This window comes from Drosophila suzukii, chromosome 2L (assembly GCF_043229965.1).
Source record: "Drosophila suzukii chromosome 2L, CBGP_Dsuzu_IsoJpt1.0, whole genome shotgun sequence".
Taxonomy (NCBI): domain Eukaryota; kingdom Metazoa; phylum Arthropoda; class Insecta; order Diptera; family Drosophilidae; genus Drosophila; species Drosophila suzukii.
The window spans coordinates 4718592-4744397 of NC_092080.1; the positions used below are offsets into that span (position 1 = coordinate 4718592).

The window sequence follows — 25806 nt, forward strand, 5'->3', positions numbered from 1 at the left end:
CTTTAAAAATGTTGGGTCCAAACATGATTAAACAAATTTTGCAAACAGAAAATCATTCGGCTGCCAAATGGTTAGTATGTATTTTTTATAAACATCTCTCTTTTACATTCCTTTGTATTTGTTTTGAAACCAACAGTTTTTTTTAAATAGAACCAATCATTTAATTATATGTTCATAATAAAAGAACTAGTTCACTTTTATCTTGATTTTCGATTACACTAGAACTAAAGAATCAAGAATAACTTAAGTTATTACATTAACTTAACCATAACTAATAAAATAAATTTTTATTTATAACATAATACTGAGTAATATTTATATATATATTAATGCAAATAAGAAATTATATCGTATTGCAATTACAATTAGAGACGAGTTGGCAGCCCTTTTGTGTGACGTGACACCGCGGCCGCTTTCCAACACTAACCGATAGCCAGCCAAAATGGCGCCCGCCAGCTATCGTATCCCGAGCAAATACTATCGGTTCGGCAGCGCATCACACACACAAAGCGAAAAAAAAGAAAAATACGGGTGGCCTGCGAGCAAAAAATATCTCTAAAAAGCAACTCCGACGCCGATATTTGTGCTTGTACTAATTTAAGTACACCAATTAGTTCGTGTGCTCCGTCCGCCCAAGCCAGCAAAATAACCAAGTTCAATATACGCCTGGACAACATAATGTCGAAGAACAAAAAACTGTCGCTGTCGGGCGGCGATACGGCGGAGAAATTTATTTACAAACCCAAGGATCTGATATGGTAAGCTGGGACCCAAGGACCCGGGAATATCTAAGGGAGCATTTAAGGCCCCGCTGGCACCCAGAAAAGAAACGAAAACCAAAGCAAACACATAACCTCAATCGCGCACCGTTGGCGCTCCAAAAAAAGAGCAGTGAAGTGTGCATAAAAAAGCAATTAGCGCTGCTTTTTCGACCGCCACGCAAGGCATTATGTATAGAGTTCCATTGGAACCATTTGGGTTTTCGGAGTTACATGTGTCGGTTCCGGGCGGCGACGTCGACGTCACTGCGTTGGCGCTTTTTTCGCGCGCGCGCCCTTTTTTCCCATCTCATCCGCGGCCAATATGATTTTTCCCCGTCCGCCCCCCGAAATAGAGTTTCCCAATGGCTTTTCCTAATAGCATTTTCCTTCTATTTTCCAGGGCCAAAATGAAGGGCTTCACTCCGTGGCCTGGAATGGTAAGCAGTGAAAATCAGCGATCGGAATGTTTACGCCGCGTCGACGTCGCGTCGCTGCCGCCTCCTCTGCTGCCATGTTGTTGTGTTTGTTTTCGACTGTACTTTTCGTTCCAACGCTGCCGGCGTCTCAGCCGCCGCGCTGCCATCAGCCACGCACTTGCACACTCTGCCGCTGCTTTGTTGTTGCTGCCGGCGGCCTGGAAATCGCCCGACTTTGGAGACCCCGCTATCGGGGGCCCATGAGCTATGGTTTTTCGATCGTGTACAGCCAGCATGGGCGGAGGAGGGGGAGCAACGCGCCGAGGGCATGGATTTCAAGCAGGCGTTGCCAAGGATATCTATAGAGATAGCTCCTTTTCAACCGCTCTTAATGAAAAAGTTCACTTTTAAAAGAGTTCTTATCAATTAGCCTTGTTAAATCTCAGTTTTTTATCGAGATATATCTTACAACTAGCGTTTCCCTTGTGATATACCAATTGTTTTTTGCCAGAGATTTCTCTAGACCACCTTTTCAACCGTTCCAAATGGAAAAGTTACCTTATTTAAAGTTTTTAATATTTTTTATTAGAGTGTATTTTAAAATTATCATTTTCCTTGTTAATATAAAGTGATACCAATTGATTTTTTGTATTATTGAGTCAGTGTTAATACGGAAAGTGATTTTTCTCAATTTGCATTTATTAAAAAATCCAATTTATTTGGTGATTATTGAACGTCTCTGTGATATTTGTTAGTTCCTCAGTTTTTATTGGACTCTGAACTATTAAAAATAGAGTTACAAAGTGATTAATGTTGCATTTGGTATATTAGTTTTGCTTTTATCTTTAGCTAGAAACCTGTTTGATATACATTGTAATTAGCACTTTTATTCTCAATGTTGTGGTTGTTTATTATTTGATGAATTTATTATGATTATCAAACACCCAACTTGATTATTGAAAAGGAAGTAACCTTCAAATGTTATATTCAAATAATTAGAAATTCTTTGTGTTTAAAAGATCTAAGTTACAAAGTAGTTTTACAATTTCTAATTTCTTTATGATTTATAACAGAGTGAGTTCTCATAGTGTGAATTTATTGAAAAGTGAACTTTAAAAGTCCATAAATCCGAACCGGAAGCTATCGTACAGTTGGTTCTAATTATCATTACTCCCCCTAGATCGTCGATCCCCCTCTTGATCTGCTCAGCCAGCAGCGCCGGGCGAATACCAAATGCGTGTTCTTCTTTGGATCTAGAAATTTGTAAGTAAATACTAGGGAAACGCAAGAGAGCCAAAGTAATATGTGTAACATTTAACAGTGCCTGGATTGAGGAGAACAACATTAAGCCTTTCGAGGGGCCCTGGAAGGATGAACTAGCCAAGGTGAGCAAGCCCGCTGCTTTCCGCCATGCCATGACGGATATTGAGAAGTACATTGACGACCCCGCCGAGGTGGACGAACAGGTGAACAAAAGCTGCGGGGCGCCCAATCACGCCACCGAAGCCGACTTCGACAAGATCCGGGATGGCCTGGATAACGAGGAGACTGTAGGCGACGAGGCAGCAGTGGATGCTAACAACGGAGTGGTGGCCCATGTGGTGGGCAGCCCCGATGAGGGCGAGGGCTTGGATGGGGAGGTCAATGCTGATTCCTCAGCGTCACCAGCGACGACGCCGGCGACCACAACAAAGGCAGGTGGCAAGCGGACGCCCAAGGCCAAGTCCGTGACCGCCGCGTCGGTCAAGTCGACCAAGGGATCGGCGACGAAATCAACACATAAACGGCGCACTTCCGCCCAACAGACGCCCAGTGGGGCATCGAACGCCAAGCGGGGAAGGAGGGCTGCTTCCGGTGAGGCAGCGCAGGATGTGGAGGGTGCCAGCGCCACGCCCACGGCCAGACGTCGCGTGGAGACTGATGCACTTTTGGCCTCACTGGCCGCCAAACGGGCTCCAAATGCAATTGCTCTGCTCGACCGTCCGGTGGTCACGCGGCCGGAGGCGCAAGTTATCGACATGAGCTCGCGCTCCAACACTCTGGCCGATCGCGAAATCGTGCCCTCAGAGCAGACCTTCGGATTCCTGGGTCTTGGCATGATGGGATCGACCATAGTCAAGGACTTGATCTACACAGGCCACAAGGTTGTGGTCTGGAACCGCACCATTGACAAGGTAAGTGTCTACTCTAGTGGGTTCAAGGTTCATCTTATGACTTTTGCGTTTTATAGTGTCAGCCCTTCGCGGAGGCCGGTGCCGAGGTCAAAGACACTCCCATGGATGTAGTGGAGGCTGCCGACGTTATCTTTTGCTGTGTGTCGGACCCGAAGGGCGCCAAGGATGTAAGTCATAAATACATATATTGATTTTTAGGAATATGTGGAACAAGAGGATTTTTGTGTGTTATTTTTAAGTTGTATAGGAAATTAGATTTGTCTATTTTTAAACTAATCTTTGATGTTAAATTATTGTGACCACGTAAAAGCTTAACATTTTAAATATTAACAATGGCATTTTTCAAATTAAAAAAGCCTGCAATCAGAACAATTTCAGAAAGCAACGATTATATTGCTAAAGAAAAATATGTTAATTATGATAGGGATTTTTTAAAATTTGTGTTTATAATTTGCACCGTGCAGTTCATCTATGTGTGCTGTTGTATACTGTACTTGTTGAGACATAGATCGAGTTGAGCTGTTCCCTATGTCCGCTTAAGAGGACGGTGATTTATGTAAACGAGCACATATATTCTTCGTATTTTCTCCATGTGGTAATCAAAACAAATAGGTGCTCTCTTTATGGCGCCGTTGTTTGTAGACTGTATAAACTTAAAATAAATTAGAATACAAATGCATTGGGAAATAATATATGGGGTATCTTAACAGAGGACAAAAACCTTGAAGCTGTCTTACAATTTAACCAATTAATATGCCCTTTTTTCATCTTCAGCTCGTTTTTGGCAACTGTGGTGTTCTGCAGTTGAAGGACTTGAACAACAAGGCCTACGTGGAAATGTCTACCATTGATCCGGACACTTCGTTGGACATTGGGGAGGGTATCAAGCAATGCAACGGTCGCTATTTGGAGGCACAAATCCATGGATCGCGCCAAGAGGCGGCGGATGGCATGCTCATCATCCTCGCCGGCGGAGATCGTTCAGTGTTCGAGGAGTGCCACTCGTGCTTCAAGACCATCGCGAAGAACACGTTCTTCTTGGGGAGTAAGTACAGCCTAGTGCAATGATATTTTCCTTAGAAGAATGTACTAAATCTGTCGTTTGTTCACATCTAGCAGATATCGGTAACGCCTGCAAAGTGAACCTTATTTTGCAAACCATTTTGGGAGTGAGTCTGGTCGGGTTGGCCGAGGCGTTAGCACTTGGTAAGTTTGCCATCTAGCGTAAATAAAAGTACAACTCTTATAATCTTTTTCTTTTTTTTGCAGCTGATCGTTTCTCCATTTCCTTGAACGATATCATAGACATTTTCGATTTGACTTCGATGAAATCACCGATGCTGCTAGCTAAGGGCAAAGGTAAAGCTTAAGGCAATTTAATTTCCGAATATTTGTTTAAAAGATATTTTCATTAAGCTTATTGAAAGAATAATATCCTATAAAATAATTTTTAAAGCAAATTTTGACCTTGCCTTATGCCTTATTTCCTTCCAGAAATGGCCAAGGGCGACTTCAATCCACAACAGCCTTTGAGCCACATGCAACGCGACTTGCGCCTGGTGCTCAACATGGCAGAGAATCTGGACCAGTCCATGCCCGTCACGAGCATCACCAACGAGGTGTTCAAGCACACCAAGCGCTTGGGCTACAGTGAACACGATTCGAGCGCCGTATTCGTAAGATCCAGATTTTAACAATTAGTTAACACGACTAACGTTTAAACTATATTTTATCATTTAGTTTAAAGCGTACACCGAACAGAACAGAACCAGAACACTGACAAACAAAACACACACACTCAAAAACACAACAGTAACTCATTACCCCCACTTACCACCCACCCACCACCAACCCAAACTGACAGAGGCGTTCGATCGCAAGGAATACCCAGATGGTATAAAGGCCACTTTGGTATGCCCTTGCGATGGGCAGCGTCATCCTAACCTTTCGTATCTTTCCCCCATCTCCCCACATGCGAAGCGTTCTTTGCAAGGTGGCTAGAACCGACCATTGAATCAGTTCTACGACCCAGTTTTATGACCTAGTCGGTCTGCTTGAGACGCAGGAGCCAGTGAAGTGTGCTGGGGAGAGTGTGTTCAAAAGCTGGCGGTAGAACAGAACATACGCTTTCCGGAATCACTTTAACGAATGTGCATTACACGTCTTTAAAGTGTTTTATTGTATTCTTTTGACGGGTGAAACGCAATCCCAGAGAGGAGGGAGGGCTAGGGGGCGCCGTGTTTCCGATTTTATGTTTATGATAAGGCGTTTCCTCCCCAAATATCATTTAAAGTATGTGGATACATAAACTGTAAATGTATAGAATACTGCATCCGAATAAAATGTACAAAGCATACTTGTGAAACACAACCCTGAATGTGGGAGCATGGACCCCCAAATGTATCAAACCGACCTCCCCTTTTTGTGCATTTACTCTCCAATCTTATATTTTCATGTATACATTTTACACATTTTTTCTAAGAATAAAAAGTAAGCTAAACGATCATACAGAGTAACATTGCAAACATTTGGCGTGGCGGTAGCGACAGATTTGGTTTAGTTATAGTTTTCCAACCTTATACAACAAACGAGACACAAACTGATACGGAAAACAAAACGGAACACACCACAACTGACACAAAAAAAACAAAACAAAACTACAACAACCGGAAGCAAACAAAATAGCGTAAACTTTGATCGACCCATTGGCGAGGGTCATTATTAATAATAATAATAAGAATATATAATAAATAATATATTTTACTTATTATTTAGTCTGTATTTTGTTGTAAAACAAAGATTAATAAAAAGATAATTTTAATAGAGGATGTAAGGAAATTAAATTGTTTGAGTTTACATTGAAATCTTGATATTTGCTCGATATAGCAATAATGATGTATCGACAGATAAAATAGGATAAGTGTGACTGCAATCAAACTATTTTTGAATTATATAAACTTGCCTGAAATAAACCAGAAAATATATGTGTCAATAACAAAAATTGTAAGAGAATTTAACTTCGCAATTGGATAAATATTGGATTGTAATCTATGTATCAGAATGTGACAAGATGTTTTTAATGATTAGGCAATGCGGCTAAATTGCAGTCCCATTCTGGGGATATCAACCTGATTATATCTTGGTATATTACAAAAAAAGGCAACAAGTGGCTATTTGAAATGTTGAACGACCACCATTTGAAAAAGTAAGAAAGATGTTAGTAGACTCATTCCCAAATATATTAATAACACTTAATTAGTTAAAATGAATATTTACACTGGTGAATACTAATCAGAAATAAGAAAATGCAATATGTCTTCATGATTTTTGAAATATCGACGGTTGAAAACCTGTTTTGAAAAGGAGTTAAAGAATACTAGTTCTTTTTGTTCCAGAGGTTCCGTCGTTCGCCGCTTGGTATATTTTTGGTATAATTGATAAATTGTAAATGGTATATTTCTTTGAGTCGTCTGCTATCGATAAGCCATCACTATCGACGCATCGAGAATCACATCGATGTTTTCTCCACCTCTACTTTCGTGGATGTTTATGTGGTGCGTGTGTGGCAGAATTATTATCAAAATTACTGAAACAACAAATTTCAAGTCAGCAGATTGTCACTCTTGAGCGAAAATGTCGGAAAAGAAGCGAACCCGTCGCCGTAAGGATGTAAGTGCCACTCGTTTCTGATAGGAAAGCATTTAAGAGGATGCGCGTGTGTGGGTGCCACAGTCCAATTGGCATGCCGAAAGTGTTTATTTTTTGTTTTGATAGAAAAAGAGAAAAAACGTGAGTTCGCAGAAAAAGAAAAAGAAACCCAAAACGCAAAACGCTGATATGCGAGATCAGACGGGCCATTCACTTGCACGCTTATTTGTGGGGGGCAAGTTCAATGCTGGTTGCGTTCTCCTTTTGGACAGCACCGTGTAAAACGCCCCCCGCCTGCAATGGTCTATAATTAGATGTGTGTTGTGGAAAATGTCTTGACTGCGTATTTAGCAGGGACTGGGATTTTCGGTTTACATACTCACTTTTCAGTCAATTAACTTTTGGGTCCACAATTTGAACAGCTGAGCTTGTAAGCTTTGGACCGGTCTGGCAACGCTGTAAGCCCGTCTTGTAAGTCGATCTCGCGCTCTCTTTTACTCTGCCTCTCGCTCTCTCATTACCCACACATGTCAGGTGCAGGCCCACTTATCAGCTGCTCTGGTTGTTGTTGTTGGGGAAAGTTTGAGTACAGGCAGCAGGTCATAGGCGGGGGATCCAAGGGGGGTTTACCGATCATAGCCCCCCACAGAGATTAAAAGTATTATCAATTAAAAATTCGATGTAAAAATATATTTATTTAAAAAGTTTACTCTCTAAGCTAAGCAAATGTGACCCCCTGAAGTAGTACTCCAAATCCGCCCCTGGCACTATCCATGTGCTGCTGTAAGCGTGTGTTTGTTTGTTGTGGTGATCGCCAGCTCGTTTGACCAGAGTCAAGATTCAATACTTTCTAGACTCTCGGAGCGAGTGCAACACGTCACGACCAAGAAAAGCTACTTACTACCGATTTCAGATTAGTTTTATAGTATTTATTAAGTTCCATTTTATACAAAATACAACTCGAAAATGAGCGGAGTGCAGGAGTATTACGAGGAGGAGCTGGAGGAACAGGAAATCTTCGACGATGGCACGGTATTTAGAAAAAAACCCCACGTATTATGAGCCATCTCAACGGATTGAGGGTGACGAACACGAAATTGGTGTCGTGGCCTATATTTGCTTTTAGGCCCCTTCCCGTCGAACCAATCGATCGTGAAAGTGAGTCCCTAACCCTAATATCCGACTTTTTACTTTACTTTCTATAGGAATACACCGAACCGGGGGCCCAGAAGGTGGACAAGCCATCGAAGGATGAGAAGAACGTGGCCAAGTGGCTGAAGAAGAACGTGAAGACGAAGAAGACCAAGTTCCTGAGCCACATCGTCGAGTACTTCACGTCCAGCAAGGCAATCGATGCTCTGTTGAAATCCAAATTCACTGAGGGCAGCAGCCCACTGTTCACCACCAGGGAGCAGGTGATCGAGTTTCTGGACGTGATGCTGGAGCACAAGTTTTTCCATCGCGCCAAGAAGGTGCCCGTCACGCTGGAGGAGATCAGGAGCAAGTCCGGTGGCGACAAGAAAGCCGACAAGGAAAAGAATCAGGATAAGGAGAAGGATAAGTCGAAGGACGACAAAAAGGACACGGATCCGGAGGCCGAAAATGGCCAGGGCGATGGAGGTGCCTCTGGCAACGAGAAGGAGAAGGAGAAAAAGGAGAAGAAAAAGCGCAAGATCCGACTGGATATGCATCCCGAGCAGATCTTTGTGGACGGTTCCGAGGCCTACGTGTGGATCTACGATCCCATTCCGCTGCACTACTGGATATTCGGCTTCATCCTGCTCCTGGGCGCCGTGGGCATTTGCCTGTTCCCCCTGTGGCCTCCACTGCTGCGCAAGGGTGTCTACTATCTGTCCGTTGCGGCGGCCGGCTTCCTTGTTTTCATCCTGGCCTTGACCATTATCCGGCTGATCGTGTTCATCATTGTGTGGGGATTAACCGGTGGCAAGCTGCACTTCTGGATCTTCCCCAATCTGACCGAGGATGTGGGCTTCTTTGCCTCCTTCTGGCCGCTCTACGAAGTTTGTTTCGCAATGATTACCCACTTTTTGTCAGCCAACTAACAATACTTTTTCTCCAAATAGAGCAACTTTAACAGTGACGCGAATAACTCGTCCGCCAAGACCGACAAAAAATCCAAATCGAAGGACAAGAAAAAGGAGAAGGACAGCGATGCCGAGGACACAGCTGTAGATGCGGATGGGGATGCTGACGGCGATAATGACGTGGATGCGGAGGTCTCCACACTTGAGCCAGAGAAAATCGAGCTCATCAAAGAACACGACACCGACATGGAGATCCGCAAGCGTCGCAAGGTGGGAGCCGATGAGTACGAGGAGGATGATGTGGAGGAAGAGGAGCCGCAAACGCAGCCCAAGGACTCCAAAGATGGGTAAGAAGGATCCGCTCAGTAATGACGAGGATTCCTGCTTTATTGCTCGAATTTGTATTTATAATTTGATTTATTTCCGTCGGCGTTTTAGTTGTATTTTTTCATACAAAAAGCAATATTGCGTAGCGCAAGATACATAAATTAACTATAGCTTTTAACTGTAAAACCTCTTTGTTCCTTAATAAATAATATTGTATGTGTAAAATGCATTAATCCTATTTTTCGTTTGCGTTCATAACAATTTTATTTCGTTTACGGAGCATGTCACTTGTAAATACATTTGTTTCGTGGTCTGTGGAGGCTCATTTTATTGGTAGATATGGTTTTAAGACTAATCATTTTCATGGCCCATGGTGCATTTGCTACTGGTGAAATTCGAAGTATTTCACAGGTGAAATCCCGATTGGTTACGATGTAAATATAAATTAAAATCGTGAGTTTACAAATCAAAGCTTGGCGCAGAGTAAGTTTTATGCATCCCATACAGATTTTATTTAACAATATACTCATTGTTCGATTGTCCCACATTTATTTTTGATTAGTTCACATTGATTTGTAATAATTTCGAAATGTTTTTGTTTTCAGAACGCCACGCAACTCGGGATCCGATTCGGAGAGCTCGAGTAAAGATTACGAGATAATCAGTTCAAGTGAAGTGCAAAACGTTGCTGGCAACTAGGATGGAGAAACCACAATATATATTAATATTTAATGATCCACATCTAGCTAATTGATAAGACATAGAACAAGAATCACACATCAAGTACATCAGCACACACACGATTCCAGGTACAGCGAATTATTGTCCCTCAAAAAAGTACGATCGATGTCGTAATTTTTAATCGATGTTCGACTAATCCGCCTTAAGTTGAATTTAAGTTTAAAGTTTTCCATTGAATATGTATTTTGGAAGTAGGCGTGCAGACTTGAATCACAGCATTTCCTAATTGCAATATTATGTTGACCCAGAGAATTGCGAATTTCTCTGCAGCAGTTGGACCTTGTTTTGCCGCTTAGTTACTCAAGCCGTTAAACAAACTAAATATTACTTATTTGTATTCCTATGTTTGTAAATGTATACAGTGGAGCACTGGGCGAGTGCAAGAAACGATTGCAATTGATAATAATCATAGCGAGTACGTAGATGAGAGCGCATCATCTTTATGTGCATAAATATTTACTCTACATGTAATTAAAGCGAACTAACAACTTAAAGAAATTAGTAGTGTAACACGCAATTAACTATTATATAAATAAAGCTAGGCAATTCTGATCTGATGTGAGAGATATTTGAGCGTTTTTTAGTTCTTGCTCGAACGTTTTATTAAAAAATATACAACTTACAAGACGTCTTTGAACTTTTTAAAGGATTTTGGCGAGACTAAACCCATAAAATGATGAACATTTTAAGCATACAACAAATTTGTTACGTTTTAATACCTATCATGTACAATTACTAGTGTTTTTCATCTATTACCACACTTATTTGAAATTTTCTTTGCTTCTTATGCGGAATTTTAATCAGCAGGTTATATTTAGAGTTAGTAAGGAACTGTGATGGGTCCTGGCTCTGCGATATATCTCTTGGCCTTATAATCCTACTTCGACCAACGTGTTCCAATGGATCGCATACTGTGAGCTTGACTTGAAGCTTCGCACATGAGGGATAACCCACCAGCCAGAAGAAAATGCCTGTTGTTGGCCCATTATTTACCCTTTGAGGTGCTGCTAATAAGGCCAGTGGATAGTCTCGAATTGGATATGATCTGTGGGGACTGTAGGTGGATTATTTATAAGAAGACTGTGTTGAATATGCTATTAACTTACGTCTCTTTTTTCAAACTGCTGTAAAAAAGAAGGGCCACAAAAGAATTTCCTTTTGTGAGAAATTCGGCATCAAAAAAGAACTGCTTTGGTAATCCCTCTACTACCCGATGACAATATTCTTGTGCTGAAGCATTTTTTGCGGACTTGTGTCGATGGAATTGCTCAAAATGGGAAGCAAATGTCTTCATATTTAAAGAATGACCGCACTTGTGAATAGGACAAGGATATTCTTCTTCCCCAATTGATTCTGATGCATCCTCAACAGGTTCGTTTTGCTTAGGTAAGCCCATGGTAATAACTTGCCAGTTCAGATCAGGCAGTCCTTCATATTCAGTGGTCCTATGGTTCATAACGGGTTCCGAAGCTGCATCAGGGTCAGTTTCTATTTCTACCCTTGTTTCCAGAGAAAGGCATTTTGACTCATACTCGCTTGACGAGGACATGTTCGTTATAAGACGAAGAGGTTTTTGGGATAGATCACTCTTTTCACAAGAAGAATTTGAAGAAGCTGTACCCTTTTTTTCTTCATTTCCAACTTCTTCTCTTTGCTTTGGGCTGCTTGAATTGTATATTGGTTTGGCTCCTACTTCTAATTCGGCAGTACCAACATCTTTTAAAGTTTCTGTGGCAGGAACCTTATAATGATTATTTGAAGCCTCAGGACTAGAATATCTTTTATTTTCTTCAGAACTAGCTAATTTATTGGTAAATGGTTCCAGAAACTTGACAACAGATTCAGCTTCGTTTGAATTTAGCAGCTTTATTGGTTTACTCATCATTTTTTTGAGTTTCAGTTGCATCGATTTGTCTATTTTCCTCCTTATGTCATAGCTCACTTTTGAGGAACTGTTTGATAGTGACTGATTTAAAATATCTTGGGATGTTACTTTTCCTTCTGTTGGACTAATTTTTTCGTTTTTGTCTTTAACTTCTAATTTAGATTCCACCTTCAGAGCTTGTTCTGGTCTTAAACTTTCTAAATCTCCATCTGAAGTATTCCATTTCATGCGTTCTGATTGAAATCCAAAAATATCGGACTGAGACGATTTACTATCACTTAAATTAGTTTTAATTAGTTGAATTGGTTTCGACTTGGTGTCCTTTTCTGGACTCCTGTCAAAGAAAAAATCAGACTGTGAGAAGTTCTGAGCTTCATAAACACTGGTAAAGATTTTCTCCTCTTTAATCATCTTCTTTTTATGATGCAGCAAGTTCTCATTAGGTTCCAAAGAGAATCCATTTTGTTGTGTGTTGATTGAGAATTTAAGTTCCTCGTACTGGATCTTGCGACTTTGGAATTTTATTGGATGGGCTGGCCAGACGGGTTTTCTGTGTTTTCTACGTTGCCGAAAAGACAGACCTGGTAGTTTCGGAGTTGCCAAATGGGCTATCGGTGTTTGGCTTCCGCTATCATCATGTGCATTATCATCATGATCTCGGTAAGCTTGTAGATCGCTAAGATTAATGTCAGGTATACGAAATTCATAGAGGGACAAGGGTGGTTGATCCGTAACCAAACTTTCCTTGATATAGCCCAAAATACCTTTGCTGGTATTGACTAACTCTCTCACAAAGGTAGCCACCTGGAGCTTGGGGATCTCTCGGCACATATGGGAAATTATCTCAAAGGTTTCCACCACACCCCAGCTAAACGAAGGTTCTTTATGTCTACATACTCTGAAGTTATTTACCGGTATTCTCGTCCTGATCAAATTCGCATCTTTGGGTGTATTTCGTACATTATTTTTTAAGTATTCCTCTGGTTTCTGGCTAGAGTTTTTTCGTGGTTGAACAGTTATTACGGGTGTACCTGTATTATTTTGCATTTTAGGTTTGGCACAATGATGTATTTTACAAGGAGATTGTGATGTCTGACAAATTCTTTGACCTTTTGCATTACAACCTTTCGGGGTTTCATCTTGACCAATGTTTTTTGGGGTACTTTTATTCACACCATCCACTTGATCTTCTATCTTTAAGGTTTCACCCTTTTCATGATTCTGATTTAGCAATTCTTGTTTTCCAGAAAAAGCTCTTACGCTATTGAGTTTATGCTTTATTGCATTTCCTATATTTCTATTTATACCGATTGAGTTTGTATCAAGCCTTCTTGGAATTCTACTAAATCCTGGTTTTGGGGTAGGATCTTTTCCTCCCTGATGTCTAATGTTTCCACACTTTAAACATGTTGATTTGGATTCAGCGTTGCTTGAATATACCTCTCTTCCAGTTGAGTTGGGTGAAGATTCGTCTATTCTACAGAATTCCCGTTCCCAGCTAGAATTGCTCAGTGTTTTTGAAAAGAGTTTGGAATAATCTTGAAGAGGCTTTGTTTTATTTGAAGATAATACAGTCTGTTCAGTTGACACATCGCTTAACAAAGAAGCCGTTTCAGGATTATTTCTGGACTGGTTAGTTATTGTCTGATTAAGTTCGTCCAATTCCGGAGCCTTCCCAATTTGGTCATCTTCGGATACTTTCGCTTTTGAGTTGAAAAGTTCATCCATGATAGAAGCGATGATAGAGGATCTCTCAGATGCTAGATCTTTGTGTTTTTCAGACTCTTCTTTTGAAGGATTGGAAATTGGATAACTTAAGGAACTAGTTTTACTTGAACTACTGCAATCGAAACCGATATGATTAATGGTCTTGATTAAATTTTTGCGTACTGAATTCGTCATGTAAAAGATACCAGATAGATTTTCATTTGACGGATCAGATGATAAATCCAAGTTCTCGATGCGATTGTTGGGCAAATCCTTTCGTGGTTCAATGTACAGGGACTTGGGTCGATGGAGCAGGCAGTGAGCGCTACTCACGACGAGGGCGTCCTCCGAAGGACCTTCATAGTGCTCAAAGGGGCAGAACTGACTGACGGTATCCAGCGAATCCTTGGACTTGTGTGGATCTAGCCCACCGCCCTTCTCCCTGTCATCCAGTGACTTTGGGCTGGCCAGGATGTTGGTCACCATTTTGGAGAGGGGTGGCAGTGGGCGACTCCTGTGGCTGCGTGGCGGCAGAGAGCTGTTCAGGCTCCTCTTGGAAATAGCTCCTCCGAAGGAATCTATAATTGGACTCTGCAAGGGGATGAAGTTGTTGACAAATAAATGGCTGTAGCTCTGGTTAAGGTGGTTTTTCCGGCTGAAGACGTCATGGGCCCTGGCCACCAGGCTGGGCATCTCCGACCGCGATGACCCCGATGATGGCGGTGGAGGAGGAGCTGGTGGCAGTGGTGAAGAAGGTGGGGACGGCGAGGAAGGAGGCGGGGCTGTGGGCTCCTGCTGACGACGGAGCATGCCCTTTGGCCTGGAATACAAGCCATGCCGGCCCGAATAAAACTTGCTTTTCACCTCCTCACCGGCACCACCGGGTCCACCGGTACCTTCCTGTCCAGCTTCTGCCCTGGCCAAGCCACCACATTTGCCGCATCGGCAATTCCGATGATCTCTGGGTTTCTTTGCCCGGATGGCCACCTTCACCCGACTCATCTGTGCCTTTTTTGGCTCCTCTGTGACGTGACGTTGCTCCAGGAGATTCCTCTGGTATTTGCGGCCTGGATCTGCATCCTCGTCGCTGGAGGAACCGAGTTCGCCCTGTGGCCGCCTGGCCAATCCGCACACCTCGCAGAGCAGTTGACGATTCACCGGGATGTGGAGCACCGCCCGGGGCAGCTTCTCGCACAGGCACCATTCCCGCGGCCAGGTGAGCCCGCTGGACATGTTGTTCATGTACAACGAGTACAACTTGTAGAACCGAAACATCAAAAGCGAGCGACTTTGATTTTTTGGAAAGCAATCAGGTCCAAAAACCTTTTCGGAAATCGGGAGATTGTTGTCAATTATTAAACAGGGTTGACGACCTTTAGCAATATTTAGGGATGCCACAAAAAACTCTATATCATTTTAGGTGTAAAAGTATGCAGTGAATAAAGAATAGTCATCTAAGTAAATAAATTCATTAAACTTTTGAGTTTAAAAAATATTGTTGCATACTTTTTGACACCTGAGCTTATAAGCACCCCTTTGAAATGGAATTAAACAATAAATTGATTGTATGCTGTTCTTTTAAATACAAATATTTTATTTATCTTATCTATTAAAATATTTTTAATTATTTTTTGTTGTTTTATTTTAATATGGTCCAATATTTTAATATACATTTTTCCATAGGAACTTAATGTAATAGGCAGAAATGTGTTCTTTTAAGTTAAGAAAAAAACAGTATATTTAAGTATTTAGTTTTGTTCTAATGGTTTCTTCACAACAAAATTCAAAATTTGTAGTATGAAAAAGAAACCGACAAAATCATATTGATCCGTAAAGGGGTTGGCATTTCTTCCACAAATATTTCTTGAATATATTTCCTCTGTAAATTGTAATCCCCCCTTGTGAAATCTAGTTATTTAAACCTCACATTCACTTGACTTTGTTTGCGTTTTGTGTAATTTGTAATTGAAGTTTATGTGGCCGGATGGCTCTGATTGTACGTGTTCTGGCCCCTCACAGAGTTGGGAAATTTAATTAAGTTTCTGCTGCATTTTTAATGTACATATTCAATAGAGTATTATTGTATTTTTTGTATAGTTGTCCGGGTGAAAGAGCTGCTCTTGAATGAGCTGCTGCATCCTTGGAAACAATATGCAAAATACTGTTGAATGTACTATGCATACTCGCCCACATCCTGGAAAAGCAGATTAGTTGCATGCCAATCTAAGTGAAATTTCATGTTTCATATGCAATTATGGTTCTGGTAGGAGGATTACAGACCACATATATACAAACATTAACACTTATAATTGACAAACACACTTCAGCTTGTATTTGCAATTTATTTGGATTTTTACTGCAATAAATATGCACAAGACGATTCCAGCAGCCCAAAGACCAAACAGTTGACCCAAATACTCTGCTCCTTCGACAGCTTCTTGTTTAATTAACTCGATAGCATTTGATTGATTGGTCTAATCCTTCTGCTTTGCACCCAAGTTCGCCCATCACATCAGCACCAAAAACCACCTAAAAACCCCCCATTTATCCAACCCATTTCCCCAGGAAAGTCAATAAACACATTAAAAGCGCATCGCCTTACAAAATGTTCTGCATCTTCGGCTCATTGAGCAGCTTTTGAGGAGCAGATCCGAGGGATTCGAGGCACAAGGCGTTTGGCAGGGAATTTATGCACTCAAATCAAGCAGGACGATAAATTATGGACCCAGTCGCTATCCAGCCGGGAGTTGCTAAGTTCGAGTTGCACGTTCCTCTGTCCATTTTGAATTACAAGCCGAATGTCCGGGATTTATGCGCGCCGCTGGCCATAAAAATATTATTCCCAGACTACGGACCACAGACTATAGCCTCTTTGAATCGGCGCCTAATTGTTCAGCATCGATTGTATTTCAATATATTCCACTATGGAATACACAGAGAGAAAACCTAAGCCATAAATTGTGTGGCAAAGCTCACACAAAAGAAAGGGGTACCTAATGGTATTCTACAATATTATTACAAAGAACTTAGAAACATGGTTTTTAAAACCACTGAAAATGGTGCCCAGAAGTATACTACGAAAAATAAAAGATACTTCAACAAGGACCTTTACCATTTTTATTATATTGTAACATATTTCTAGACACATTTTAATGTGTTAAATTGCTTATCAGATTAATGGTTTCTACAGATTTTTAATTATTATGAACAAGATTTGTGATCGGAAACCGTAAAGTAGGCTAAAAAAATATTAATGTAGCCTACTTTTAGACATATTTAAAAGATTGATGGATTCTTCCGATGTAAAAGGCTTTATTTATTACAAAAAAGATTAAAAAAACATTAGTTGATACAAGATATAAAGATAAAACATAATTTGATAAGGACTTTTACAAATTGTATTACATTGTAGCACACTTTTAGACACCTTTTAAAGTGTTATAGTGGGATGGAATACCTTGGCTTTCCATTTTAAAGTAATCCTAAAATGATTTGATTTTTCACCCTGTATGGAACTACAAAAACACTTCGATGTCTGCGATTGGAGCAACAAAAATTATTTACTCCCTGGCGAGGCATTTTAATGCGTTTTTATTGCGATACTTTTAGCGTCATTTCATTTTCGGCATTTTTCCTTGCCATGGAATTTTCACCCCACCATTTTCGCCCCCTTTTGCTTTGCCGTAATTTTTGTAATTTTTTGGCGTGGCTTTTAGTTGGCGTTTATTGCATTTCCTTCGGCATTTAAAGAACGGACGCCAGTCCGGAAATTTAATGTGTGGTGCAACTATTTGAGGCATGCACATACGCAAAACGGGGCTTGTTTAAGGGGGGTTGAAAAAGGGGGTTCAAAGGGGCTGAAAACCCTGGGTGGGGGGATTGGTGGCCAATGGGATGAATATTTTTGCTTGCAACCGGAGTCGCCCGGAAAATTCATTGCATTCGTTGAATGCGTACCAGGAAGCCCATTCTGAGACCACTATTTTTTTAAGCCCCCGCTTCTTTCAGAGGTCAAAGGTAATGAAATATATAATTATCCGCTATTGGTGGGTATTCAATTGAGGTTCCACCTCAACTTTAATTACAGAAGCTATTCCTCCAGCAAGCCCAACCACATTCCACAGCACTCGAGCTGTATATTGTATATTAAATACTTGCCATTAAGTTTTAAGCAAATTTTAATTACAATGCCGTTGCTTCCGCCATTTAACACAAAAACAATTTCCGCCCGGGGCATACATATTTTAGATCAAATATTGCAACTGCTGCCTGGGTGTGGATGAGGATAGGGATCCCAAAAAGGGGGTTTAGGATGTGGGTGCTAAATGGGTTCCTTTTTTTTCTTTGCCACTCGGATGGGCGGCTGGGCTGCCATAAAATATGAAATTCAGTTCGTGGCTACGTGACTGGGGATGTCTATTTTTCAGCAGCACTGCTGTTGCACAAACGCATCCTCTGTTTACTTATTTAACACAATTTTCACATTTCATAATTCAAGTCCGCGTGGAGGAGGGTTTTTCAGGCTGTGGGCTGTGGGCGTGGCTGTTGTGATACGCATGCGTAACCCCGCTTTGGGGCATTGAGTTCTTTCCCCATCAAAACGTTTGTATTTTCCGTTTAATGCTTCTCATTTTGCCACTGGTTATTGCATGCAACTCTTGAGTTTTGTGAGTTGCACTTTGTCTGGTTTAGTTTTTTTGGTCTTTTTTAGCTACCTGAATAAGTGGAAAGCGCTGTCTGGGATCCCTAAGCGAGGCGACAACCTTGAAAAGCACTCAACAAATAAAAGCCAGCACTTCCCACACACAAAACTCGTTGTGTGTCCTTCGGTCACAATTATTATAGTTCCCTGTTATTGCAGAGGCACATCACGTATCCGCCGTGGTGGCCCACTCACAAACTCGACTTCTGATGTGATGCGGCTGAAAAGGGGGCAAGTTTGCCTTGCAACACGAAAACTTGTTCTTGATTTGCGGGCAAAGCTCACACGGAAAGAAAAGGGATTTGGCGGTGGCGGAAATAGTTTTAATCCCTCTAATCTACCTAAATATTGAGAAAGGGTTCTTAATTTGTTAACTTAACCTTAACTTATATTAAATATTTTGTACTCGAGTATCAAATTTTTTAATGAGGCTTACATATTTGAACGATAATTATAATAAATTAATTTTGGATACATTCTGGTGCTGAAATAGAAAATTCAGACGGTCCATTTATTTTTTATTCTCCCCTGAAGAATTCACGGATGCATTTTCGTTTGTATTTTGGCTTAAGAAGGTTCAACGCAATAACATAAGATTCGAGAATTTTTTAGAAAAAGATGGTCTAACATGACAAGATAGAGCCGTTTGATATTACAATAAAACGAAGAAACGCGAATTCTTCAGAAACGGGTCTTGGACTTCTAAGGATTCACAAAATACACCACAAATCAATCATGGAGGGCTCTTATGTGAATGCGTATATTATTCTTTGACATAGAGTTAAGGTAAATGTTTAAATTGCTTTTAAAAAGGACAATTTACCTTTTAATTTATGCACACAACCCAGTTCCGATAGCTTTCCCCCAGTGCATGGAGTTCTCATCTGGGCGGGAAGGCAGAAGTCAAAGGTCTCGTCCTGATTGCTCCAGTATGTGACAGAATGTGTGCCTAGATTGGATTTGATTGATTGCGGGATGGGACAGAGTCAGGTGGTGGCACTTTTTTCCTGGAGTGTAAATCCCGAGCAGGCCGCTTTAATGGCTGTTAATCGAGAGGTCCCAAGAGAGAGTCTTTAACATGTATGGTAATATACCTCAAGGGACTCGATGTTTTCCGCTTCTTTACGGTGAGGCTACTTCCGCTGCCATAAAAGCAATTCTAAAGGTAATTGTTTAAAAATGGACTTTATTCAGTTATGGCGCAGCACTGTCCACACACATGCATATGCATATCCGCAACCCCCCTTTCAGACTGTGTAGTCTATCTGGACTACATATAGCCCATAGATCGGCTGTCTAGTCATGTGTGCGCGCTGTCCATGTAAATTTTAAGCAACTCTCCAAACTAACAACCGACGCAAATTGCTGCTGTTGCGGTTTATTTTGTGTTGCAAAAATATGCAGCGCCCTTACCGTCTGTCTCTGGATCCTGGTTCCTGGGTTCTGAGTCCTGGTTCCTGGTCCCTGCATCCCTGAATCCTGGCGCCACTCCCCTGCATCTGCAGCTCCCCTCTACTGGCTTGGGGCTTTGGGGACAGGGATCCGGATCGGGATGGTCAGGAGGGGTTCCTAGTGGCGCATTGTTTGGGCCTGACTTTTTGCCCGCTCCCGGAATGTGCGGAGTTTGTTTGTTGTGATGTGTTGTATGTTGTTTGGGTGTGGTGTGCTCGTTGGCGGGCTTGTTATTTTACCCAAAAGCTGTTAAATTGCTTGAAACAAAACAGTGCAGAGACCATGGGAAGAAACTGCTGTTTGCGGAAACGAGGGGTTCCGGTCTACGTCCATGGCCATAAATATTAAAGTGGGTGTCAAAAGGAATATGTGGTGCGAAATGCTTTGAATGCTGCTGCCAGCATTCGCATTCGCATTCGACAATGAAATAAATGTTAGAGCCACCCATCCATTTCAAGGAGAATCCACGAACGTGCTGATGATCCCTTTTCCAGATAGTCAGATAGAATCCCACACATAAATCAAAAAAACAACCGAATGCATAGACATGTCCCCCTGATTTTCTTCTCTTTTTCTGGTCAACCATATTGTATATTACCCACAATGCCCCTAGAAAAGTTTCCACTTAAACGGGGGAATTAATTAAAATTAAAAACTTTCTAGAGCACCTTGAATGAAGACTTTGCCATGCATGAATATTTTAATCAAAAAATCTTGGCATAAGAGAAAGAAAAGAGCAGTTTTTTGGGTTGCACTGGCCAAAAGGATTTGCCTTTGGCTGGGAAAGTTTGCTTAAAAAATTATGCGAAACCAAGTTTTTGCGTCTATGGAGAGCCATGAAAAAAAAAATGGCTCCTTATTATTTATTGTGTGCCAAGCCCTTTCTTGCGATGTGTTGAGAAATTATGTGGGCCGGCTCCACGGATCCCGAAAGTCTGACATTGAACTCACGAACTACTCGTGGATTTTTATTAAGTTTCAAACGCTCAAGAGCTTTGCATTTTATCTGGCTGGCAGCCTTTGAGCGGGCTTAACTTTTGGACTACTCAAGGCATCGAGTCCTACTTATTTGTTATGAAAACTTAAGGTTGCCGGCGGTCCACGGGGGGCTGAGACGACAAGTGCACAAGGGCTTAACGTCTATGAAAAGCTCCTCGAGAAGGGTCCTTTGCGGGAGGGCATGGAGGCAAAAAGCCGTGCGTACGGCCTCGAAACAAGTTTACTCCTTACGGGGAAGTACAGGGGACTACACTGATACAAAAGTTGCTAAGATATGATGATCATTTCGATGAAAATTCGTAACAAAAGTAACATATGTTACAAGATACTATACTATAATAATATTATTTCTTACTTTAAAATTATATAAGTTTTTTTTAAATATAATTTAAAAACAAAAATTAAAAAAAGGCAAGTTAAAATTCTAAACATGTTTATAATATTTTTGTTTTCCTATTTTTATCGCATTATTTATATGTTCTATATTATTACGGGTATTCCAAATATGCTTTAACAAAAATTTTAAGAAGGGAGCCTATCTTGCTGTCTCGCTCTAACCCAGAGAAGAAGTTCTCTTCTCTCCTTTTTCGGTTTAAGAGAATCTCCAAAGAGAAGAAATCGAAGAAATACCATTTCTCAATATCAATTTAACATATTTCAATGGTGCAAATGTTACGTAGTAAATTAAACAATTTTAATGTTCCAAATGGTATTTAAAATTTTTTTCCGTGTACGGGTAAGTACAGGGAACTAAGGGGAACTACTTGTTTCCTGCGACTTCGTGTGTGTGGGGGTGTGTTTACAACTAGTTATTGCTGGTCGGGGGAGGATGTTGGCTTCCTAAACGGATATACCGACTTCAAATAGTTTTTTCCTCTGTGAGCCCCATTCTTTTATGCTTCTTTACGAGTGTTCCGCTTTTTTGCACTTGTTGTGGCTGCACTTTTTGTTTGTTGCCAGCATTTTGGGCTGCTCCTGGGTTCCTTTGCCGGATCCGCCCAGAAATTGCAGACGGAATCGGGATGCGGCAGCACGTGCCAGAGGTGTTCCGACTCCTTTGGCTTCTCCGTACTCCGTAACTCGTGCCGTGGCAATGATGAGTTGTGGAATATTCTCGGGGAGTCGGACTGCTCGGGGCCATCTCCAAAGAGCTTCTCGACTTTGCGACCCTGCCCGCTGATAGGAGTGTACGAGGATGTGCGGTGTATAGTCTCCAGACTATGGCTACACTTTAAAGAATTTACAAAAATTATTGACTCACTGCAGTACCTTTAAATTGGATTTTACTCTTTTCTTGAATCTTATATCATGTTGAAGGAGATTCATAGAATGCAGAAGTCTTGGAAGCCTTTGATTAAATAATAAAATAAAATAATTCCAATTAAACAAGAAAATATATTTGTTTAGTGTCCTTAGATAATATCTTATAATGTGTGAAATATTAAATCTTTAATACGCAGTTCTTTGAATAATTTATTCTAAATTTACAAAAGTTTTGTTTGGTTTTATACCTTTAAAGTACATAGAACCGGTAATATATGATATTATATACATACATACAATAAAATGACTAACTTTTTAGAATACGAAATTAAATTTTTAAATAAATATTTATCGTTATAAAAACATTAAATAAATTAGGTAATTAAATGGGTGTATGTATATTTTATTTTTTGGTAATCGAAATGAATACTGTTCTTTGATTAAATTAACTATCAACATTTTATTAAATGTGTATTTATAGAATATTATACTTTATACTTCTATTAAAATATTTGGTGTAACGTGCTTAGCTAAATAAAATATCTTAAAAGATACAGATTAGGTTTAAAGAAACCAATACGGATGTATGGTTATGTTGACTTTTACTTCTCTTTCTGAGTAAATATTCCTATCAAGCAGCAAGTTTTGCAACACCTGCTTGAATACATGTCCTCGAAAACTAGGCATTACATTACAATTACTTTAAGATACAATTCTTCCAGTGCATACTTTGCTGTTATCTGGTCCAGTGTGCTCCACTTCCTCGTCCACTCGGCTCCTGCGATATCCACACAGGCTTTGGAGCGGGCCCAAGACCCAGTCGAAGATTCCCAGGACTCTGTGTTTCGTGTTCGGTTCACTTGCTGTTTTATATTTACTAACAGCCACTTGAAGTTCATCGCTTACAAACATATTTTCACGTCGACCCTCCCCCTACCAAGTTTCCCATTTCTCCGCCTGGTGAAAGTGCTTATCGCTTTATGATGGGTTCTGTTCTGTTCAGTTTAGCTCTGTTATCCTTTGGCGCCCTGGGAATTTAAGACTTGGGTGTGTGTGGCCAGGTAAATGCGATAATTATGAACTTAAATTTCTGGGTTAATTGTTTAATTCCGTCTATCGGATATCAGACAGAACCAACTCGTCCTTAAATTACACCTCAACTTTTGCTGATCATTTAAAATAACCAACTTAATTACAAGCCAGGCAGAAAAAGTGCGGCGAAAAAAAGGCGAGTTGGGGGAAAAATTTGTGAGCTGCATAAATTCATGGCGCTTATTAAGGGAAGACAAAGCCTGGAAAAGGGGTAAAAATGGCCACTGGATTGGGAAAGGGTTTTGGGATGCCCTTTTTTCGGTTTCGAAGGGGTGTCGTGGGGGTGTCGCAGCATAATCACACCTTGACCAACTGTCCGGGGGGAATTTGAAGCGGTGTTCTGAGGAGGGGTCTTGCCCCATTTCGTTGCAGTGCATTTAATCTCGACAACATTTCCTTTGCCGACGAGGACGCAGCCCATGACATTTCCTACCTGCAGCACCACCTGCCTTCCTTCCTTCCGGCTCCCCTCTTTTTTTGCCACAACCTTTACTGGCGACGTTGTCGAAAACAAAAATTAGTCCTGCCGTAAAATGGGCAAAGGAAGTGGTAAGTACCCGCCCCACCACCAGCCAACTGAAAAACCAACCAGGTAACCATCCTGGTAACCAGCCAACCCATCCACCTGGCCACTTCCACGCCATCGGCCGACTGCAGTAACCGACTTTGGCAGTAAAAATTCGTAATGTGCAGCTAATTAAGTTCAAAGCATAGTTCCAGGCGATGTCCTTAGTCAGTCTAGTCCTGCTGCATTTGGTCCTGTCCGCAACCGCCGATGGCCTTTTGCAGTGGATCGCCATCGTGGGATAGTTGGAGGATGTGGAGGTGGAGCTGGGAGTTGGAAGTTGGGAGCTTGCCCCGTTGACAGTCCCAATCCTCGGTGAATTTTCGTATGATTGCCCCGGAAAAGCCCAGGACTCTGTGGGCGGGGTGTTGTCCGCTTTGTGGCCGGTACATCCTTTATCCTTTAGCCTTTATTTCACGCAAATAAAATACAAAAATTGATTCCGCCCTCAAAGGAGAGCCCGTTGCCATGGCACCGCCTTTAAGCATATCCAAATCCTTTACTGCGGCAGCTTTGTCGGCACTCTACAAATTCTTAGAGTAACAAGTTTAATACAAAGGATTGTCAGAGATTATAAAAAAACAGAGAGGAGGAGATTCAAGAAGCCTTTTTATGTTATTAATTTTAATATTATTTTTTTCTAGCGCGGCAAATCTGATAGCCTATAAAATTATTATGCCAATCACCATTGTTTGTTAAAAATGTCTTGTTCTACAAAAATAAGATAAGTTATAATATACATATATAGTTAAAAAGAAATGTTAAAATTCAGCTATAATAATATTTATTTAAAACTTTGTAGATAATATAAATATATAATAATAAAATAATGTTTAGTTTTAAGCAAAGGAGAGAATTTATTTCAGTCCTAAAATATCTATATTTACACATTTAGGACTTGTAAATTTTCTTAATTAGATTCATTTTATTGTTTTTGCATATTTTAACATTTTTATTTATATTCATATATTTAATCTTTTCCTTAATAAATAAATATTATATGTAGGAGTTTTACATACTGCAAAAGTAAATGTTTATTTTATTAGAAGACATAATTCATAAATAAGGAGGAAACAAAGTGATATGAAGTGATGAAATGATATATTTTTAAAAAATATAGAATCTTAGTTAATTTTTTTTTTAAGTGCATGGTGTTGATTGTGTTGCTTCTGGGTAAGCTGAAAATTGTGGGCAGTAACCCAACTGGCGTGTAAATATTTTGCTTGGGCGGAGACCTGGTCATCATAAAAATTTAAGGATCCTTGTGGAGCGTTGCGGACACTTGTGACAGGTGCCCCGGGAAAGGAAAGGGGGGAACACACTTCATTTTATGCCACTTAGAAGCGAAATTACTCCATCGTGCACATTAAATTCATAATTGTATAGATTTAGCAGCCATTAAAAATGCAAAATGCGTCTCGTGCCGCAGATGCCACAGATGGAAAAGCTGGAAAGTGGGGAAACGTAACTTCATCGGGGGCATTAGCAAAGTTTCGCCGCCTTATTTATATGCAAACTGGACTTGGTCCCCCAGCCACAATGCAACTAATTGCCACCGAGCTAAAATCCGGCAAAGAGACTTTTTCAAACTCGTTTTTAATGCGGCCAATGTAGCCAACTTCTAGTGTTGATTAAATACTTGCCAACTGCTCTATGTTCTATGTTCTATGTGCTATGTGCTATCAAGGGCCATTTTGATATAGGGGCTTGCGGCCAGTGATATCGGGGCTGTCATTTCTGCCACTTTGGACCACTTCAGCCCACTTTGGCCCACTTGTTGTCGCACAACCAGACAAACACCGAGTTTTGCATAGAGTGGCGTGCGGCAAAAACTAAACAACAGCCACGCAACTGTTTCGAGTTGCGCCTGGGGGCATGCAACAATATTTGTCCTGCAGTTGATAAAACTGTCCTTAACTATCCTGCTCAGATTCCAGTCGCAGGACCCAGGACCCTGGATCCAGAACCCAGAACCCAGACCATTGTCGTTTTGTCTGATGAGTTTTTAAGTACAGACAATTACAAACGA

The 25806-nt window shown here is 40.9% G+C and overlaps 3 protein-coding genes across 5 annotated transcripts; 2 read left to right on the forward strand and 1 right to left on the reverse strand.

The window, feature by feature from the left end:
• The first annotated feature begins 476 nt into the window (after positions 1–476).
• Ndf (Nucleosome-destabilizing factor) lies at positions 477–6194 on the forward strand. 2 transcript variants are annotated; one of them, XM_017090084.4, is made up of 9 exons: positions 477–758; positions 1162–1198; positions 2358–2440; positions 2499–3351; positions 3408–3518; positions 4126–4396; positions 4468–4557; positions 4621–4710; positions 4846–6194. In XM_017090084.4, the coding sequence occupies exons 1-9, from the start codon at positions 679–681 to the stop codon at positions 5043–5045; spliced, it is 1815 nt and encodes a 604-aa protein (XP_016945573.1). In that variant the 5' UTR covers positions 477–678; the 3' UTR covers positions 5046–6194. The 2 variants fall into 2 exon arrangements, with proteins under 2 accessions (XP_016945573.1, XP_016945574.1); XM_017090085.3 differs by having other exon boundaries at positions 478–758; positions 4471–4557.
• Positions 6195–6859: 665 nt separating this feature from the next.
• On the forward strand, positions 6860–10680 carry Trp1 (translocation protein 1). Of its 2 annotated transcripts, none has more exons than XM_017089682.4 (4): positions 6860–7020; positions 8205–9020; positions 9084–9391; positions 9977–10680. In XM_017089682.4, exons 1-4 carry the CDS (start codon positions 6985–6987, stop codon positions 10068–10070), a joined length of 1254 nt encoding a protein of 417 aa, XP_016945171.3. In that variant the 5' UTR covers positions 6860–6984; the 3' UTR covers positions 10071–10680. The 2 variants fall into 2 exon arrangements, with proteins under 2 accessions (XP_016945171.3, XP_016945170.3); XM_017089681.4 differs by lacking the exon at positions 6860–7020 and adding an exon at positions 7846–8031.
• Positions 10541–15041, reverse strand: LOC108021124 (uncharacterized). Its single transcript, XM_070994620.1, has 2 exons — positions 11219–15041; positions 10541–11166 (listed from the first exon to the last, which is right to left on the reverse strand). The coding sequence occupies exons 1-2, from the start codon at positions 14977–14979 to the stop codon at positions 10848–10850; spliced, it is 4080 nt and encodes a 1359-aa protein (XP_070850721.1). The 5' UTR covers positions 14980–15041; the 3' UTR covers positions 10541–10847.
• Positions 15042–25806: the final 10765 nt, after the last annotated feature.